Source organism: Colius striatus, chromosome 2 (assembly GCF_028858725.1).
Source record: "Colius striatus isolate bColStr4 chromosome 2, bColStr4.1.hap1, whole genome shotgun sequence".
In the NCBI taxonomy this organism is placed as follows: Eukaryota; Metazoa; Chordata; class Aves; order Coliiformes; family Coliidae; genus Colius; species Colius striatus.
In genome coordinates, this window is record NC_084760.1 from 40,847,837 (window position 1) to 40,869,565 (window position 21,729).

Below are 21,729 nucleotides of genomic sequence, written 5' to 3' on the forward strand. Positions count from 1 at the left end.
GGGCTGGGCTTAGTTAAGCCTGTAGACTGCTTACCTGGAAGTTAACCTCAAAACCACACTAGCCCCAAAATCTCGCCACATAACACTTGGCTCTGTCTGATTCTTAGTTATTTCTTGTCTTCTTGCCTTTGATAAAACATTATCGTGGCGTTTCAGTACTTTGGCTGCTGGTCCCCAGAGAAAGCAGGAAGAGCAAAGACAAGAGAAAATTAAAGAGATGTTTGCCAACATGAAACATAATTTAAAAAGAAAAAAGCACTTTTTTCTGTGTCATTATTGAAACTTCAGATTGTAAGAGCTTAAATGGTTCCTGTGGATCTGCTTTACTCCTCACTTTTTATTCTCTACTGTTTATTTTTTAACATTTTCTTCAGATGGAGTAATAAAACCAGACAAATGCAATTCCCTTTGCTTCCCGGCAGGTTTTCTTCCTATTTCTTGTGTGTATTGGACTTCAAGCAGTGTAGAGAAAACAATTAAAAGAGGTACACAGTGGGATGCATATAAAACAGGAGGGCCTACAAACCTGTCAGTGAAAATGTGTGACAACTTTCTAGGATCTCCTTTTAGGGACAACTGCTGGATCCCATTCTTGTCTCCATAAAACCCCTTCAGCTTTGGCATATGAAGTGTGTGGTAAAGTTTTGCAAACAGTTTTTTTACTTTTTCCTTTTGTTGATATGGAAAGAAGACAAGAGGTTTTTTATTTTTAGTGTTTTCTCATGTCTTTTTTATTGTACATAGGAATTAATTTTTTCTTTAGTCTGTAACTCTGTGGACTCCAAGAAAGCTGTAAGATTAGATGTTCTCAAGAGGCAGAAAATATTCTAATGGGTTATTGTCACGTTTACTCCCATTTAGAGAAAACCATGACCCTCTTGAGCTAACAAAACTCTCTTGGATTTCATTGGGGCACAAGATAGGTTTAATATATTAATCTTGCTTAGTTTTCATTGCCAATTTCATTCAAATCCCTGTGTTTGGGAGAAGGATTTATTTGTTAAAAAATTAACATTTGCATTCTTTCTCCCTATTCCCAGCAGCTCATTTCACTTTTTTGTCTGTTGAAAAGCTGGAAAATCCACAATGAGACTCGAAAAAGCATCTTTCAGCCACATCATGAAAGACATCATCTTCTAGTGTCATGCTTTAGAAATGCACAGAGACTGAAAACTGGGCTAGATAGACCACTGGTCTGCATTGAAAAAACATTTCTTGTGTTTTTATGTTATTTGTAATTTTCTTCTTTGAACATTTTTAACATTGGGTTTGAGCTCTGAACGCAATCTGAATTAATGTGAAGTGTTCATTAATATAAAGTATTCATGCTATAGATTCCTACAGTTTCCCAAATATAAGAGATGGTAAATTTGTTCGTCTTACACATGCTTACATATGTGAGTGTGAGTGTTTAACTATATCTATCCAAATATTGCTGTTTTGTGCATCTCCCTTGAGGCACCGCTGTCTCCCTAATGATTCATTCCTATATTTCTTCTTGGCAGAAACAAAATCCTTTGGGATGAACAGCAGCTGTGCACAAAACCATAGAGATATGCATAGATTTTTTCAGTTTTATCTGAGTAGTCTTCATGGCTTAGCACCTGGCAGAGCCCTAGATATTGTCTCAGTTTGCATAGGTGTGGGGCTACAGCTGCACCATGAAATGCAGCAGATCAGATTTCCCCACCTAAAGCCATGTAACACCTCTTTGCAAAAATCTGTCATAGAGTAGGATTTGGATATATGAAAAATATGAACATTGTCCTGTTTGGTCCTGTAGAAAAACAGTTTTTGAGGAAATTCCCGTATCTTGGTCTGAAGCGCCTGGTTAACCAACCCACCATGATCTTAAGCTGTCCTACAAACATGTCAATTGGGGGAATATGGTGTCATTCAAATATTACTTGTCAACAGTGCATGGTCCTATGTGAGGTGAGAGGAAGCCTCTGACTCATAAAAGCAAGTCCCTGCTCCCTTCAAGTCCATAGACACAGATGGAGTTATTCATGCAATGCTCTCCCTCTTCGCCCCCTGCTCACTCTTTTGCTGATAACGAGCTACAGGCCACGGGGGAGAACCTCGGAGTTGGGGAGGGCATTTGAACCCTCCCATGCTATGCAGGTCTAGGGCAGTGCAGCATGGTCATGCAGGTCTTGCAAACAAAATTTACAGGAGCAGGTAGAGAGATCAGCAGGAAGAAATCACACATGTCCTACCCATCCCTAAGTGTTACTTTTGGAGTGGAAATGCTTGAAATATCATTTTCTTCCACTGGGGTGTTGGGAGGGAGTTGTCAGTTCAGAGTAGCTAAACCCAGCTGCTTGTCTTGATGTTACTGTGTGGCCCAGGATCCTGCAGGGAGGTCGAAAGGAGAGATGCTGGAGAGGGACGAGAAGGCAGTGAGTGCTGGAGCAGGGACTGCAGCACAAGGCTGTGCTCTACTCCCACTGACACAGTGGTACAGAGCATGGGAGCCACTGCTTTGCATTCTGCAGGAGGGCATCAAAGCAATTTTGCTCCCATCTGCCATCTCTGGCACTCTTTCTGGGTGGTCAGGGTGCAATGAGAAATGCTACTCTTGTTATCCTTCACCCTGTATTCTCCCTCTCCTCGCTCCCTCTTTTTCCCACCTCCAGTCTCTTTAGGGCACACTGCTCCATAGTTTCACTTTTATTTTTGTCACTACCAACTCCACTTCTTTCACATCATTGATCACTTTCTTGCTACACAACCCCCCTCACAAATGATACTTCCCACTTGCTTAATCTGTCCACAGTCATTCCTCAGACAATAATCCATTTGTGGATGGGCAGGGGAAACTCTGTGCTGGTCTGTAATGGTGATTTTTACAACCATCCTGGGGGATTTTGGGGTTGGGATGCAGCCTGACATTGTGCTCTGTGGTGCCAGGGAAGCTCTAGTATCAGGAACAGGCTATGAAAAATCAGAGGGCTGCGCATTAAATGAATTGCTTTGAGGTTTTTTGATCCAGGACAAGGTAGTGCACAAACTCTAAGGGAAATATAAAATGGTGAGGGAGCTGTGGCTCTGTGCCTAGTTCAAACAAGAGGATAGCATTATTTTTAAGACCTGATCTGGTAGATTTACATGCCCAAGCTTATCTATGACTTGAGTGGTCCTGTTGACACTGCCTGTAGAAAGTGAACTGATGTCACCTAGAGCCAGTTTTGCAGAGCCATCTGCTGCAGGGCTTCCTCTCCCACCACCTCACCAGTCCCTAGACCACTGGGCACCCAAAGCCATTCTTGCCCCTGCATCTGTCTCTCAGGGCTGGGGCACAGCCACCAATTCACAGAATCTTCCCGTGTCTGTCTGAGCTGTTGGTGCAAAAACTATGTCATTGCAGTGTCTGTGATCCTGCTCCTAGTAAAGCGGAGAGAAAAAATAGGCAGATAGGCCATCAGTCCCTGAAAATTACCACCCAGTGCTTGCAGCTCTCTTTGTGTTGTCTGTAAACCCTCATCTTTCAGCAGTGCCCTTCCTCAAGTAGGGGAAGTGCATGATCACAGCCAACATGGGTATTTCCTATCAACTTCAAGGTCACTTCTGTGTCCTTGCAGTTTAGGACAACCAAAGTCAAAGCTGAGCTGGGAGTGAACTGGGCAGTAAATCCAGAAGAACTGCAATGAGATCTGAGATGGACCAAACAGGAGTCTGCATTAAAAAGTAAAAATGGAAGGTTGGGTGCGGAGTCGAGCTAGTCTGAGGACAGAGCTTATCTTGTCTTTTCATTGCTAAGGGATGTTCAGGGGAAGCAGCAAGTTTAAGGACAGCCTTTTCTGCTTTCTGGTTTTCCATCTGGACTGTCCCCCTTTTGTCTGCTGGAGAGCTGACAGGAGGAAGGAACAAAGTGAGGAGGACCACACAGAAATACATCACATCCAGCATCAGAAGCTCCTTCACAAAGAAGAGTTCTCTAACAGTAACCACATCTTGCTATTGCACACTTAGGAATTTATCCATAATTTGATTTGTCTGGAAGGAACATATCTGTGTGAGGATTGCTTCTCTTATTCTATGTTATCAACCCCATAGTATATAAGTGTTTTGAAATACTTTTCATCTCTTCTTTTCTCTTTTCAGATTACCTGATCAGAAACTAGAAACCCAAAACAGTAAGGGTCTAGCATGAGCCTCATCAAAAGATGTCAGACAGTTTTCTGATTGCCTTTTTGAGTGTTCTGGGTACCTTGCCCTGCACTTAAGAATCACACTAGCAATCCTTGGTTTCGCTGGGAAGGAGCTCAAGGTCTGTATGCTTGTTAACCTGCAGGACATATCTGTGAAGAGGCTGATGTGAGCCAGGAATGACAGCATAGGTCAGCTAGTTTTGTGTTTGCTTCTGTCTCTGAAGGTGGATTACTATCTCCTAACTTTTAGCCTGATAAAAGCTAGGGTCAGCTCTTAAGTAATCTCATGCCTCTGCTGTAAATAGAGAGAGGTAACTGCAGAAGGCGAGTCTGCAGCTGTACCTCAGATGGGGTGGATCATCCTTTGGATTTGCCAGACTTCCCAGTCAGGACAGAAACAGATTTGCTTGGCTAGCTGCTGAGTGAACCTCATCATTGCTGGATAGATGGAAATGACAGAATTGCTTTCTATTGCAGCAGAGGCCTGGAGGATTATTTCCTGGATAGCTTCACATGGTCATTTTCATAGATTTTCTTTTTGCTGAGTAAACAGCCCACATAGCCATAGCTGCGTCCCTGTTCCCAGCCAGCCGAGGTGCAGCTTTACCTCAAACACATCACCCTCGGGGCTCACTTGTCCTGGACTCTCTCTCTCTCCATTGCTAAGCCATACAAAATATCTGCACAGGGATGAGCACAACAAGCAGTCTGGTAGATGTGCAAGAGCATCTATGGAGCAAGGAGAGCAGGGAAACTGCCACACTGACAGAAATTTGCATTATGACCAACTGTTTGAAAGGGATGCTTCAGAAATTGCTGGTGATTGGTGGTTGTGTAATAGGGATTCACTGCTACAAGGTGGGTGGATAACTATAGTAATGATAGAGACAGAGAAATCAGTTTGGATGGGGATTAAAATAAACTCCCCTCAAAGTTTTACAGTTGAAGGGTGGCAGAAGCAACCACCTATATCAATCTTTAAATGAAAGGGGATTTTTATTATTACCTTGAATACTTCAGGTGAATTAAAACAATTGATTTCATCCTAACCTCTGTGGCTTTCAGTGGGGTGCTTTCGATGACCTACGTTTGGTAGATTATGAATGTCATTAACACGAGGCAAAACAACTGCATTGATTGCAGTAAGATATTTGTCACACAACATATTTCAACAAACATCTTTGGTCACCTTCTCATAAATATTGTTAAGCTTTGAAGATAAAATAGAGTTTAAACACGACTGCATTCTTTATCCTAACATTTCTATAATGTATCCATCACTCCAGTTGATAAGAAGTAACAACTAAAGGAAAAGAAAAATAGAGACAAATTTTCTAACAAAGGTCCTGCAAATGTACTTGAATGAGAATGATCTGGCAGCAGGTTACAAGGGTTCTCTTCTCCTCACTAGGGATCTGAAATGATTTTTAAACTTCTCACAAGTCCTAACCTCCACTGAGCAGAGTTCTGGGAAGGCAAGAGCTGTGCCATCCCCAAAATACACTAAACCCTCTGTTTTTCCCATGAGAGAAAGGTCAGTGGAGGCTGATGTCATTTAAAGCAGGGAGGAGAAGGCATCGTTCTCAGTTCTGATGTGGCAACAGGCAGTGACCACATGGAACACTCAGGTTGGGAGTTGAGCTACACTGATTTTTTTCAGGAAACAAAAGGTTCTTGGGTAATTTAGTAGTAAAGTGCTATTGCTAGTATCCCTCTGGGCTGAATACAGAGAGGGTCTATGCTTCTATAGTACCCAGAAAAGATAGGTAGCTCAGCAGTAGCAGCTGTTTTTGTTTCACTTGATAGGTCCTGTACTCAGCTCTGAAGGAAGCCCAATATCTCCATGCCATTTATATGTCTTTTTAGGATATTAAGGGTCCAAGCATGTTTTACAGACAATTTTCTAGACAGAGATATGGTAGAGATTTAGTCTGCATCCATCCACTCACTGTTAGTGATTTTACTGCTGAATGGACAAGCGGTTTGGATTTTCAAGCACCTGCAAGGCCAGGTCTGCATAAACACAGGTGACAAAGTCTATCATACTGGAGGAAAAGGAAGACAGTGTCCACACTCTCATCTCACACTCCTCTGAGAGACCTTAGGCCTCATCCTCCTCCCTTTCAGAGTCTGTCAAATGCCTTTGTTGTATCTAGAAAAAGAGAGTACACAAAAAACACCATAATAGTTTCCATTGAAGCAAAGATTTTTGCTTGGCCTCAGTTTAAGATCAAATATCACATGCCCCAGCAAATGATCTACATTTCATGCCATTTTTAAAGATGCTCAGATCTTGAGAGAATTAGCTACCATCAGAATGGACAATGGCCCTTTTTGTCCTCTGAGAGAACAGACACTGTGAAGTTTTAATTAGACACTAAAAAAAAAAAAGACACATAGACACAGCCTGGGAATCTGAAATTCAGACTCTAGACATGCTAGTGACCTCGTTACAGACAGTTATCATCTCCTGTTTTAGATCCTCTGGAGATATGTGGGTGTAAAATGGGTGTACAACCAATAAGTATTATTATTACTCTATTTTTTGAGTTTGCTTTCCTTTGTATAAGGTCAGAGAGTAGCAACGTATGTAGGTGAAATGTGGAGAGGATCTGTAGTCTGAAATATGAAACTATTGTTATGAAATTAAAACTAGCATCATGTAGTTATATGCCAAGAGGGAAATGCTAATTCACAGCAGAATGTGTTTTTTTCATTGGGAAAGTAGACAGAATCTTGTTAAAAACCTGCCTGGTCTTCCAGTCTTATTTATAGAAGTCACTATGGCCTCATTTTGTTTCCCAAATCTTATTCTTAACCCGGGAGCTTAGCCATTCATGTCTTCTTCTTTCACCAAAGTGGTCCTGGAGGACAACAGAGCACTTGGCATGGTAAATAATTCCCCTGAAGTCAACATGAGACACCAAAAGGTAGTTAGGACACCGGCTTGGATGCCTCTGGGAGATGCTGAAAGTCATGTTGGCAGCACTGGGTCTTCCTTTTCCCACACTTCAGGCTCCATCTGTAAAATGGGATCAAAGGCAATATTTTCCTCTATCTTTCCTTTGTCTTCCTTGTTGAGTCTGTAACTATTGCTGTGACAGCCCTGCTTGGCACAACAGGACCTTTATCTCTTTCAGAGCATTTGTCAAAGGCAATGTAGGAGCTGTATTAGAAAAAGGTCCCATTTTCCCAAATGCTGTGGTGCAAGATTCATGTTTGCATGCTCTAAAAGCAGCAAAGGCAAAACCCTTGTGTAGACAGGAAACAATCTGCCTTTGGAAGGAAAGGGACAGACAAAATGACCTCAAAGCAATTCAGCAGCTGTGATTTCCTCAATTCCTTCTGAAAGCTCACTCTCTATTTTGCTGACATATGAGTTGGGTGCCCTATTGTACATCAGTGTAACAAATAGCCGTTATCTCCTGTTTTGTGGGAGATATGGCAGAACATTATTTATTTGTGCCTACTCTGGTGCCTCTCTTGAAACGTTGCCATTGTTTGGTGCACCTTTCACAGGGGAAAGTAGATGGTCATCGCAAAGTTTCCCTTAACCTTGCCTTGTGTGTGCTGCGTAGTGAATCAATGAGATCTGAAATACAGCTCATTCTCTGACTTTGGAGCTCCGCTGCTAAAGTATCCTGCAGTGGCAGAAAACATTTGAATGTCACCACTGCATATATACTGAGGAAATACAACGTTTCTCCCTAAAATTTCAAAGCAGTACCAAAGGGGATTTTTAACTGCAAAGTTGCATCTGATGTGAGCAGGGACTGCATTGCTCAAACCTTGACTACCAACTTGGAAACGTACCTTTTGTGAGTGTTAGATGTGACCTCTGCTTAGAAAAGAGCAGATATAATGAATCAAAACAGGATTCTAACATGAAATGCCAGAGATGAAGATGTTTTTTGAGTCCAAACAACATCAGCTGCCCCTCTGTGCTAGCTGTCTCTGCTTATATGACATTTGCAATGAGGCTTCAGGTGATTTGAGGAGCTGGCTCAGGTTGCAAATCACCTTTCATGTCAGGTGGTGCCAGGATATCTCGCCAGAAGCTGTTATTTCAGTGGGAAATAACAACTGGGAATAGGGGGAAATGAACTTCTGAAAACCACTTTGTCACATTCCCTGGGCTGTGGCAGGCAAATGCTGAAAACACTGTGAGCCCCTGCCATGAAAGCAGGCATAGGCAGAAATTTCTCAGTGGGAGGATTACCTCCTTTAAGTACCAGAGACAAGACAAGGTGAGTTTATGAAATGTTTTGAGTGCTGTCTCTCAATTTCTGATACTTGTGTTCTCTATGCTGGAAGACATTTGTTTCATAAAGCCTGTTACTTTGCTTCATTGTTTTTTTCTTAGGGTGGGAATCATTAGAATAAGCAGGTCTCGCAATTTGAGATAATGGCTTCCTTGCAGCAAAAGTGTTTCTAGAAATGGTTAATGTTAGATGTAAAAGATGTTAAAAGAGCCTCTTCCAAATGCTTCTGGCCTTTTGTAGATGACTGCTTCCATGTGTATGTAAGGCAGAGAATCTCCCAAATTCAAGCTGTCAGCCAGCTCATTCCCATAGCACATCTAGGCAAAGAGTATTATCTCATGTGAACTGGCTGCTGCAGGATGTTTTATACATGAACTGGCTGGACAAATTTATTGTTTTTTTAAATGCAAGAGGAAAGAAATCTGAAAACTTACAACCCAATTTACAAGGGGGGGAAAAATTGAAAATGTTCTTTTGTGCAAAACAGACATTTAATACCTGGGCTTAAAGTATTTGTGATCAAAGTGATTAATTGTGCCAAAACATTTTTATCCAATCTACTGAGTGTTATTCCTCAGGATGAAACTGGATTTGGTCTTCTAAGCTTATGCAAACTTCTGCTGTCTTGACAGGGGACCATCACAGTTATTCTAGAGAACTAGAATAACCAGTAACTTAAAAGTAAGAACCTTCCTTACAGGACTTTTGTCACAAAACCTTCCCAAAAAGAAAAAAAACAAAACACAACTAAGGGAGGATAGATAACTCCATATAAAATAAAAAAACAACCCCTCCTCCCTCAAAAAAAACCCCAAACAAAAAAAGCCCAAAAACCAAACCAAAACAAAAGATTTGGTCTTGTAAATAGACAGGAGCTAATCCTGAGTGGGCTTGATATATCCTTTACTGATTGACATAGACTTTTTTTTATATCCTAGCATATACTGAAATAAGTGAGACCACAGGAATCTTTATATTCTTGTCATTTAAAATAACAAATTCTTTCTAAATTGAAGCATAAAGCAGATTCTTTTCTCTGTGCAACTGATATAAATCTATCTACTGAGGAACCAGGTCATTTTTCTGTACATTTCCAACTTTTTAAACACATTTCCAAAATGTCAGGAAATCACAAATCTCCAGAAAGTGATCTTCATCTCAAATATTTTACACTTCAGTAATGGGAGATTTGTTGTTGCAAGAGTGAAAACATGGGAAAGTGATCCTCTCCTGTTGGGTGAGGATCTCTCTTCCTGCACTTCAGTCCCTGAACATTCGGGACTGCAATGAGTATATGAGAAGCCTTTGAACTGCAGCACAGGATTGCAAATGAGTCTATAATGAATAAGAAATTAGTTGTGTCAGCGCATAGGGATATATCCCAAAGCCCACTGAAACTAACAGCATGACTCCTGCTGGCTGCAGTGCCCTTTGAGTGGAGCTCTCAGCATCTCTGTGAAAGGAAGGCAGAGTCAAATAGTACCCAACATAACCATATGCTCATCTTTTTTACTTTTTTTCCTAGGATGGAAGGAGGAGTTTTATTGGCCACCAGCTCGGAGGGGTCCTGGAAGTTCCAAACAGCAAGGACCAGAGAGTCAAATCAGCCAGAGCCATCCAAATCACTTACTACCTCCAAACGTATGGCTCTGTCACCCAGGACCTCATTGGGGAGAAGTGGGAGAGTGAGTTCTGTAAACTGATGCACAAGATGCAGCTGGATCACCAAGATCTGCAGCTCTACTCACTGGCATCCTTTAGCCTCTGGAAGGACTTCCACCAGACCAGTCTGCTAGCCAGGGGCAAGATTTTGGTGAGCCTGATGCTGATTCTCCTGACTGCTACCCTCTCAAGCTCCATGAAGGACTGCCTGCGTAGCAAACCTTTCCTGGGACTCTTGGGAGTGCTCACTATCTGTATTTCCAGTGTCACTGCGGCAGGGATATTTTTCATTACTGACGGAAAATATAATTCTACTCTGTTGGGAATCCCTTTCTTCGCTATGGGTAATTATTTATCTTCATAATAATAGGATTAACAGAGCTTAATGACAGGATTGTAAATTACATCCTGGGTTATAAAGTGCAGATTTTACCTTCAGTGAAAGTATAAGTCATTATCATCTTGTTAAATTGAACTGTGCCTTGCCAAAAAAAAAAAAAAGAGAGAGGGAAAGAAAAAAGGAAACAAAACACAACAGTAGCAACAATAAAGAGCAAATGACATTGCTGGAATCCCAGCCAGTACGAGACAGGGGCAGTCTTATTGATCTCTGTTACAAAACGAAGGAGAAATTGTTATTGAAAACTAGTCAGCTCAGCACAGAAAATGGATATGTGTTGACCTGACTTTGACGAGAGGACAGCCGAAAGAGTAAGTTAAAACAGGAGGGTGTTGAGAAAGGAAAGATTTCAGTTTCCTTCCCAAGGAAGTCTTCTCTTCCAGCTCTGTCTGAGGGGCAGAGGGGAATGGGTCGGTGTAAGAATAAGATTGATGGACTTTATCTCAGAGAGGAGATTACTGATGTACTGTTTGCCAGGCTGTAAGCAAAGAGGCCTGTCAGTATCTGTAGCACATAATCCCTCGGTTTCTGAAGTCCTGTATCAGCTGCAGAGGTTCCCCTTTGTATTGCACCCATGCAGCAGAAGGTGCAGACAATGAACAAACATAAAACCCAGCCCTTATAGTAGACAAATTGTTTTCATTTCTTCTGTTCTCATTTCTGTTCCAAACACTTTTAGTGCACCTGTGTAGTTAATGAATTTGCTGGGAAGATGTGTTGGAAAGGATGAGGGACAGGTGCCTGAAAGAGCTTGCTGAGGCAGCATTGTTTGCTGCAATCGCATCTGAATTTCTCAGAGTTTCACTGTACCCTAGCAATGACTCTGTGCAAAATCTCAGCAGTGGCAGTCCAGACCTAAAAACCTTTTTGCTACCTTTTTGATGGCAGGAAAACTTACCTGTGGAAAGAAGTCTGCATCTTTGAAGACTCTTTACAGACTAATTTCTTATATTCCATTCATATTTGTGGCACTCAATCCCAGTCCTCTACTATAGCAAGAGATAACTAAATATGCAAAGCCATAAATTAGAGTCAAGGTTGGAGAAAGGTCTTATATTTTTCTTAAAACCCTCAATCCAAAAAACCCTACATTGTTCTTCCTTTCAACAAAAGTCCTATAGATGTATGCATGCCTCAACCCACTGCCTTCTATTTAGTCTGTGCCCTGGTAGTGCACCTGTGTCACTAACCAAGGGGACCAAGCCATGGCCTCACCAGTCTGGTACCCAGCACCTCTGAAGCAGCTGGCCAAGGTGGGAAGGAGTGGGATGGAGTGGATGGTCAAGATTCCAGAGGGGAAACAGAGAGGTAAGGCAAAAGACCCCAAGAAATGGTATGTTTGTTTAAGCCTCACTACTACTGATAATCAAAGCTATGCCAAAGCCTCTAATTCAATCATCTGCACTGTTAAATCATCACAGTGGCCCTTGGCATGGTCTGACCTGTGCAAGCTCTTCAGATGCTGTGCACAGCTCTGCAGTGTAAGAGCACTTGGAAAGCAAGTGCTGGGAGTGGTAAGAGAAGAATGCCAGGAGGAGCAGAGAATGTGCCAAGTTGTGACAGAGATGGATCCTGACCTCAGTGAGGGATGTGGGCTTAGGAAAAAGGGATCTGCATGGCAGAATAGAGAAAAGGATGGCAGTGGGGAAGGATAGGATCCTACTTGTTATCAGACTATGGCAACTTTTTTGTCAGGTGTCAGGAGGTGCATATCAAAGAGTGGGGCTAAATGACACTGCCTTGTTTGTGCAGCAAGTCAAAGTAAAGGAAAAAAAACCCAAACCACCACTGACATGATGCAAAGCACTTTCTCTCAATTTCTTCTGCTGGTGTCCCCTTTTAGACAACTATAGATAAGGGTAGCCCATACCCTTTGCTTGACATTTCCCAAATTTGTCAGTCCCAAGGAGTCCCAGACAGTGCCTGGAGCTGAAGCTCAACTTCAAGCTGACCTCAAAAACATCAGTATTCATACAGACCAGAAGCATCAATTGAAATGGCAGGAACATCACTGTCAGTTTATACATGCCCTGCAGCCCCAGGATGATGCAAGATGAGAGTTTCTGAAAGCCGAGTGTCTCAGTTTCCCATCCAGGATGGTGGTAATCCAGGAGTCTGTTTCCTGATTGAGCAAAAGTAACATTTATAACTTTTTGTTGCATTTTGCACTGTAATTCTTGTCACAGCCACTGCCAAGAGCAAAAGGGAAAAAAAAACCAAAACAAAACAACCAACCAAACAGGAAACCTCTGTTGAAGTGAAATATTTCAAAAGATTGCTTCTGTAACATTATATTAAATGAACTGCAGGTTGAAAAAGAAAATATTTAAGCAACCCTTCTACAGACATTTCATTTAGATATCTCAGACTGAATTGGAAATAACATTAAAGAACAGCTTGCAGTGCCTGGGAACTACTGCTGGTAAATAATAGTCAATAGTTTTAAAATTTGGTGAATTCAAATATAGGAAGCACATCATGCCAGAGAGACACATCCTGAAAAGTGCCACGTACCTTCAGTCCCTTAAATGACAGTGAAAGCTAATGAGACCTTGCTCACCTCGTGATATACCCAGTGCCTCACGGGCCTGGGCTTCTCACTCTGCAAGGTTTTCTGTTGAACCTGGTTTATCACAAGCTGATCTGATACCTTAGAGTAGATCCATTGAAGACCCCAAGGCTGTTAATTCTGTGGATCAACACATAACTCTGGCCCATGTTGTACCAGTGTCCCTTGCTGCTAGCACAGCAAAAAGCACACAATGCATCAAATAATAATTGAGTGACTATAGATGAAAAAAATGTGCAAAGTGGGGTTACCCAAAATTACAAATGCCAGATTTTTAAGTCAGCCTTTGAAATCCAAGATTCTTAGATTAAAAAAGTAAAATAAAATCCACACAATAACAGGCACACAGTGTCTGTAAGTGCAGTGCTTCTCAGAATACACAGGCAACCTTAATTCTGTCAGCTCCTAACTTTGGAACACTCCAACTCAACAATTGCAAACTGTCCATTTAAAGCATACTGCTTTGTTCAAAAATACACATATTCATCTGACATTAACCTTCAAAAGGAGTAATTTTAACGGAAATTCTATGACGCTCTTCTGCACTTGTCTTTTTTTTCCTGCAGAGGTGGCAGGATGCTGCGATTCTGAATGACAGGAATCACCTTGGACTTCCACAGATACTTAGGTCCATAATTCCTATTGCAGTGCAGGGCTTCTGTGGGTTTCAGGAGGTGATGAAAACCTATGTAACAGTGGAAAGTTTAGTATTTTTTTTAAATTTGGAATGAATGACCAACAAATTAATTATTCACTGCATTCCTACTGTGAGGGAATGGTCTGCTGGAATAAAACATATCTATGATATATTGGGGGAAGCATATTAGCTCAGATTGGCTCTTCTTTACCCTTGAAGGTGAAAATCTTTAGTCTTAAGTTAGGTACCAGGACAGTATTAGAAAATCCTGCTTACTCCAAATCTTTCTTCCTGATAATACAGTCTGATAACACAGCTGCCTCTGGAAAACCAGTTTCCCCAGTACAGTGTCTATCACTGCATTTTTGGAGTCAATGATGAGTAGCTTTTCAGAAAAGTGCTTTTTTTTTTGCAGGCCTTATACCAGCAGAGCTATCATCACTGGGTATGTCTCCCTTAATAGGATATAAAGGGTCAAATCATTGAGTTCCAGATTTGTTTTAGATGTTAAAAATGTACCTGGTTAGATGTTCATATCTGCCTTTTGTGTTTCGATTTGCGATGCAATTCCAAAGGGATTTTATGTACGTGACATAATTATGGTTTCCCATGCCTAATAATCACTAATTAATATAACCAGAAGGTTAACTACATAATTGAGATATTATTGCTCCCATGATTTGCTTTTTAATACACAGGAACCAGACTGATACCATCAGAGAGATTATAACTTTAATCATCTGAGGATCTGACTGTATATTTTTAAATGTAGGTATATTAATTATGTCATTTTACACTGTAATTCTTTTTGGCCAGTCCATGAACTGCTTCCCTATATAGATTACTGGAAATCTTATGTTACAAATGTGACTACAATGAAATTAGAGTGTAATTATGCTTTTTGTTGTACAAAGTATATGTTTCTTAGAAGGCTGGACTTACAGTGGATGTAAGAAATATTTCCTACTCTTTGTAAGTCCAGATCATGAAGACTATAAGATCCACACGGGAATGGCTATTTTTTGTTGAGTTTTTAGAGAACACTAAGATCAATGAGTGCCCTACAATATATTGCAATATTTTTACTACTGCTACCAACAACAACACTGTTAGTAGCAGTGTAGTGGTGGAGATACAAAAACTTTAGGAAGCAAAAGGATACCTGTTTTGAGCAGTAACCCCATGCCTGATGTAAGAGCACAAGATGAAGGGCAGAGATTGTAATTGCAGTGCAGACTTTCTGTTAAAACTCTCAGTTATTCCTTCCCTTGAGTTGTTTAAATAGAAGGAGGAAGCAAGGCAAAAGCAGATAAGACTCCAGGCAGTTATTAGCATTTCGGATAGAAGCCATCTAACCTTTTTCAGATGGCAGTTGTTAAAATAATGGCTGGTGATCACCTTCAAATAAATTTGAGATGCCATGGTATTACCATTAGTAATACCACTATTACTGTATGTCATAGTATTACTATTAGTAATGCCACTCCATACCTTAAAAATATGGTGAATCTGTTGTTTAGATGTAACAATAGTTCACTTTATCACTCACTCAGTAGATCATTAAGGAATTGGAAATATCCTGTCCTTAATGAGAAAATGCCTGTTCTTGACTTTTACAAAGGGAAATGGGAATAACAAAAAAAAAAAATGGGCAGCAGGAGAATAACAAATTGAGAGATGGAAAAGTGTTTTAAATTATCAGATAATATAAATAATACATATGAATGGATTTAGATGTTTTGCATATTTGTAAGATTGATTTCCCCATAACTTGGTGTATTCCATAGCAAATCTAATCCCAGTTGCAGAGGGAAGGGGTTTTTTTTTTCATTTCTGTAGGAAAGGTTAACCTCTCCAAAACCAATTTTCCTGCATTTTGAGTACAAGCCCAAACCCTTTCCGGGATCATGCGCTACACATACACCGTGCAGTCTGGCCCTGCACCTATGTCCTGGAGCTGTCATAGTTAGGGAGAGGCAATAGCTTTGGGGCTCATCTCAAACACAGATGAGATGAGGATATCTTCGCCTAAGTCCTTTGGGACTTCTCATGACCAGCAAAAAAAGATGCAAGAAGAAACACAGACAGCTTTAGTCCTAACAAGAGTGTTTATAGCACCTAATTTCATGTGTCCTAAATGTTACTCTCTTAACTGAAGTGACACAATCTCAATTTCCCTTGCAGTCAATTGAGAGAAATGGACAATTCCAAAGTCATTTGGACCATCATATTGTACATATTTGGAATGAGTCGCATTAATCTCTGTAAAGTCTTCTACATCTCTGAAAAAAAAACCTAGGGTGACTGCTTAGACTTTAAGACCTAAGATTGTATACATAAGCTCTAAGATATATCTAGTTATGCATATCCAGCATATAGGCATAAATTGACTTGAATCCCTTACAAAGATAATACTAGTTCTTCTTTCCTTGTAGAGACTTAACACAAGGTCTCTTATCAGCTCAAATGTCATCACTCCTTAGGGCAGTTGCCCCACCCCAGAAGGTGGGTGGTCAGCTGCCAAGTGTTTGAAGCATTCATCCTTGGACCACTGCAGTGACAAAGCAAATAAAAAGCCATTGGCTGGTTTTGTTGCTTGAGAACAGTCATCTAAACTCCTCCTCTTTTGGACTCTAGTGGGAACTCAAGCCATTTGTCCAAAGTGAAGTCTCCAAATACACTCATCTTTTTTAATTATTATTATTATCAAAACAGCTTCCTCAACTCTCCATCTGCAGCTAACACACTGGTAGCTGTTATTTGCACTGCTCCTACTTTGCTGCAAGCATTTCTACAGTTCTTTGAAAAAAAGTGGTTTGAGAAGTGAAGATAGCATCTTTTGAACTAAAAAGTCAAAGGCTAAAAAGAATGGTTTTCTTTTGCACTTTAAAATGTATGTTTATTGGTCTTAAATCAAGATACAGATTCTGTTCAGATAATACAGGATATTTCCTTTTCAGATTCCTCACACATTTGTCTGAACACCTCTTCCTTTCATTCTCCTGCTCCTTCATGGCAATGTTCGTTGCTATGACCAGGTTGTTTAAGGGTCTTGATTGAATGCATCTTTTGTGCATGTTGATCTCATTTAACAGGAGTTTTTTTCTTGTTCATCACATATATCAATGCACATCACATTTACGTTTGGCTCATTTTGGCTGGAAAAGAGCTGCATCGTAGCAGAAACGATTTAGCTCCAGGTATATCATCTCTAATAGGGCAATGACAAATCCAGCCTTGAATATCACTATTGGTAGCAATTCCATAATCTGCCTCGACAGCTTGTTCCAGTGCTTAAACAGCCATACATTTATAAAGGTATTTCTTAATACTTTCACTGCTGTAGCTTTTGCCTATAACTTCAGAGCCTGTTTGGCCTTACCATGGAGTGTAATTTTTCACAGTATCTATATATTTGCAAATACCTTTAGCATATTTTATACATAGGCCTGTGTTTACTTCAGCTTGGATATAATTTCCTACCTCATGTTTTTTTTTTATCAGATATTTTACTGAAGTTCAGACTTTCATGTTAGCTCCAGCCATGCAGGAAGATTGATGGCAGCTTCTGGTCTCTGCTGGAGCACAGTGGGTGTGCAGAAAAGAGCAGATGTGAGATAGACTCAGAATGTGTTCTATGCTCTTTGGTGTGTAGCGGGAAAATGCAATATTGCATTATGCTTTCTTCGTTACTGAACAGGAAGGGCAAGCTCTGCTAGCTGAGGAAGCGTAGAGTGAATGATCCCATGCTCTGTCAAGCACGCTCTCTGTTTGCCTTAGATACTGTGTTCTTCTGTATGGAAATCCAAACTTGTGCCTCTCGTTTTTAAGTAAAAATGAAAGGCAGGAAATGCATTTGCTTTCTCCTGGAATATGTTTTGTGTCAAATAGACCCTGGAATTCACTGTTGTGAGATTCGGCTATGACGCAAAATTCAGCCTGATTGAGAAAGACTTGGATATTTGCACAGCTATCTGAAAAAACTTCACTATTTTGTACAACTTTGCAATATTAAAACATAATAGTAGGGAAGAGGTATAAAATTTAATGACCATATTCAAAAGCCTGATTCAAAATTGGGTAGAAAGAAATTTCACTTGTGAAGGAATTTTCCCATAGCTGCTTTTTTTCAGTCTGATAATCTTCCCCTGAAGAGTTAGGAAAAAGATACAGAACTCAATAGACCATTTGCCAAATGTTCTAAATCAATATTTACCTTCTAGATTCATCTGCAGTGTCAAAAACTTTGCATAGAATTAAAGGCTTAAAGAGTCTATTGCAAATAAAAAAACTAAAAAAAACTAAAAAGACCTTCATAGATATTGTATCATTTATGTATCCTCCTTTATGCAATAGCTAGACAGTTGAGGTTTTAATAATTCAATTTTATTCTTCCATTTCTGACGTGTTTTTTCACTCCATCTCTTTCCTATGAAGTGACTTCTCCTCTCTGGGGGCATAACTGCCTGCAGTAACAAACAGCATGCTGAAGGCAAGCTGGCTCAAGGCTTATTGCTCCACGAGTGATAACAAATGATAGCAGCAGCCTACATTATTCAAGAAGTATCTTCCATGGCATCGGCATACACCCGTATTACTGGCCTTCACACAAAGGTATACTCAGGTATTCCAGCTGTGTCTTGCCATGTGTTAGTCCTGCTGGATGTGGTGAAGCAGGTCATCTTTCATCCACACTTTGCTAACTGCATAATGAAGGACGTGCTACTTTGGATGCTAAAAATGGCAGTGTGAGCTCAAGCAGCAATAGATGTAGACACATGGCTGCAAGTGGTACTACCAGCTGAATGAGATAAAAACCTCAGGCCTTTGCAGCTTCGGATCATTAAAGATGCACTTTAATTTTTGTTCTGCATGAGTGAGTATACTGTTCTCACAGTCTTGGCTGAACTTCAGTGCAGATAATTGCGTTTCTGTCTGTCTTCCTCAAATTCCCCCTGCTGCACAGGTTAGATGTAGTATTAGTAAGCATGGCCAGGCTCAAAGCACTGTGTGGGTGGTGCTCTGTTAAACAGGTGCTGATTTTTACGCACACATGGCTGTACTTCACTGGTGAATGCAATGGCCACATTAAGTGTCTCAGAAGTCTCAAGAATAATTTTGCATTCCCTGAGAAGATGTAGCTGTGTCTCAGCATGCTGTCATTGCATTTTCCTGCTATAACTTGTGGTCTTTAAGCAGTAGGGAGCTTTTGCTCATACTCTATATACTTATAGCCGAAGGAAGAAAAGTATTTGATAGTCTGATATGACACTTAGACCCACCCAACCCATATTCAAATGCAAATTTTCCATAGAAATCTTAAATGCTGTGTTTTTCCTGGTGTTATGAACTCTATTGCTGTTTCATATAAAGAAAGCTGTTTTGCTAGCTTAGCCATAAAACCAATTAGCACTATATCACTTTGCAAACTTTACATAAATTCATAATTATTTAGAGACATAGTCTAGTATAGGGAGCATTTGCATTGCTTTACAAAAAAAAAAGGACTTGATGGCAGATTACTGTACACCTGGTGATACCCTAATGTGCATAATTTTCTGTGTTTCTTTATGTTTCTAGATGGTACTTTTACAATTGCTGTTGAGAAATTATTATCCTCCAGGGATGACAAAGAGTTACAGAAGCTGAAAGTGGAGATATGTTCTGCATACTGAGTGCAGAGCAATGAAATCTTTTGTCCTACAGTTACTCAAAACAGTTTGCCACAAAGTTTTCAGCTAAGTCAATTTAAATCTTCTGAAATTAGATTGAGAGCCCTGGGAACAAAAAGCCTGATTGTGCTTAGAGTAGATACCACAACAAAAAGAAACTGTACAAAGAGCAAAACACAAACCATTCTCATGCAGAATCATCTCGTGGGAGCAGCTGAAGACCTCACAGGAGAGTTCCTAACTACACTACTGAAAGCATTACCAGAAAGTGCAAAGCTGGGGCTGTACAAGAGCTGAATATATTAGACAAAAAACACAGTGCAAACACCCTCCCATCACATTTCCGATCAACTTCAAGGTACCACTTTTAGGAGTAAATACTGTTGGACTCACCTAGTCTTTGGCTCTCTGCAAAAGAATAGCTCAGTGCCTTTTGTAATCCCTTATGTGGGCTTTCAAATTCTCTCCCAGCAGGGCTAAGAAACACTAGGAACTTTATCATGTGGTTAGCCTGCTTTTAAATGAACAACCTTGGTAGGTTATTGGGTGAGAGAAGGATTTAGTAATCATAGATACAGACGTTCTCCCTCTTCCTTAGGTTATTTGAAGTCAGCCTCTGAACAACATAGTTAATGAAGCAAGTCTCAAAAGATCTCTCTTACGTGGATTTTGACCTCTAATATACTTATTCTGTCCCTGAAGGCAAAGTAATAGAATCTCTTTAGGGACTCTTTACAAGAGTGGTAAAATTTATTATGATTGAAATATCTTCTGAAATTTTTTGAAATTGGTCACTAAGTATGAAAGTAATTGGTGGTCAGGTCAGATAAACAAATCCAGATGCATACACAAACATAGAACTTTGGGCAAAACAAGGGAAAAATGTCAATCCATTTTATACTTAGAAAAAGTAAAAGAAAAAGTAAAACTCTGTCTCTGTGGTAAACAGTCACGATTCACCTTTCACTGCAAATAAATCATTAAACGTCATCCACTCAGGAGTATTGTTCAAAAATTGGAAAAGACACTTTATCAGCTTTTAAATTGCAAGAATATTGTCAGTGCTCCAGGAGACTTTGTAATTTGTAAACTCTTTTACCTGACCCTGTCATGTTTGCATTCCAGTTCTCTAGGACCTGACACTGAACTGCAAAACACATGTCAAATGATGCATCCCTTATGAAACATTTTCTTTTAACTATTGGTGAAAATTTCCTTGGAGTTTATTTATTGTTTATTTGAAAATATGAGAATACCTTCAGTTTCACTAGTCAGTGACACATATGTTCCGTTTAATGGCTTTTACTGAAACACATTGTAAAGTTTTTAACTCTTAGGGACTGTTTGATGTGTCATTACTAAGGAAAAGTGAAAGCATCAAAGAAGTTGTCGAAAGCAGATTTTTTTTTACCTGCAGATCAAGTTCTTCCATAACTTTTCTCTTAAGAGTGTGTGTAACTGGGTCACTGATCCACTGGTAACTTGGATAGACATACTGGAGGTCCTTTCTAAATTCTCATACAGAGGTTAAACTTTACACAGTAAAACAAAATTGACATGTTTCAGGTCAATAAGTTATCATCTAATAAATTGTCATGTAATTAATACTTCACTTCTGGCAGTTCCTGGCAACAGATAAATTGGAAAGAAGTGCAGGATAGGGCAAATACACAGTTCCCAGACTATCACTCTGGTTCAGGGGGCCATGTATAATGTCTCTGCACTTAGTAACCTTTCTAGGACTTTGATGAGTTTCTTTTTTACCATGTGAACTTGTAGCATTCACAAGTTCAAATTAACTCCTTCTTGTGTGAAGAGTTTCCTTTTTGTGATTGTCTTATCACTAGCTAGTTTCACTGATGTCCTTAGTTCTTGTGTAGGAAGTGAGTGAAAATATCTTCTCTAGAGATCTTCTTCATATCATTCATGATTTTATAATTGTTTTCTCCATAAGGTTAATGAAGTTCTATTTGTTTAAGTATTTGTCATATGAAAGTACTCCATTTGTGGAGTTTGGGCATGCTAGATTCCTTTTTAATCTGGAACCCAAATTTTCTGAAAACTCTTTGAAAAGCCAAACCCAAATACTTGTAGGAATATCAAGGTCCCAAAGAAAAAAATCTACTACCCTGCAGACTTCGCAGTTTAGGGAAAGGTAAATTTGCTTAAAGCCATAGTCTCCATCTCATGTGCAAGTTTTGATATCCAACAATGTACAGAGAAATATCACTTTCTCTCCAAGTTTCTTAAAAAGAAAATTTCACAGAACAAGAAATTGTCACTGTGATCTAGAAATGTAGCTGGAATTGTCTTACTCAAGTTAAAACCTGGTTACCAGTATCTAGGTAGCCAAAGGCATTTTGAAGTATCATC

At 40.0% G+C, this 21,729-nt stretch overlaps 1 protein-coding gene across 3 annotated transcripts in view; it reads left to right on the forward strand.

Moving 5' to 3' along the window:
• Positions 1-21,729, forward strand: part of PTCHD4 (patched domain containing 4) — an 87,044-nt gene that overhangs the window by 15,740 nt on the left and 49,575 nt on the right. For all 3 annotated transcript variants that reach the window (XM_061990652.1, XM_061990650.1, XM_061990651.1), the window contains one exon: positions 9,942-10,422. In XM_061990652.1, the coding sequence (XP_061846636.1) occupies positions 9,942-10,422 (481 nt within the window). The remainder of the gene's footprint in view (positions 1-9,941; positions 10,423-21,729) is intronic.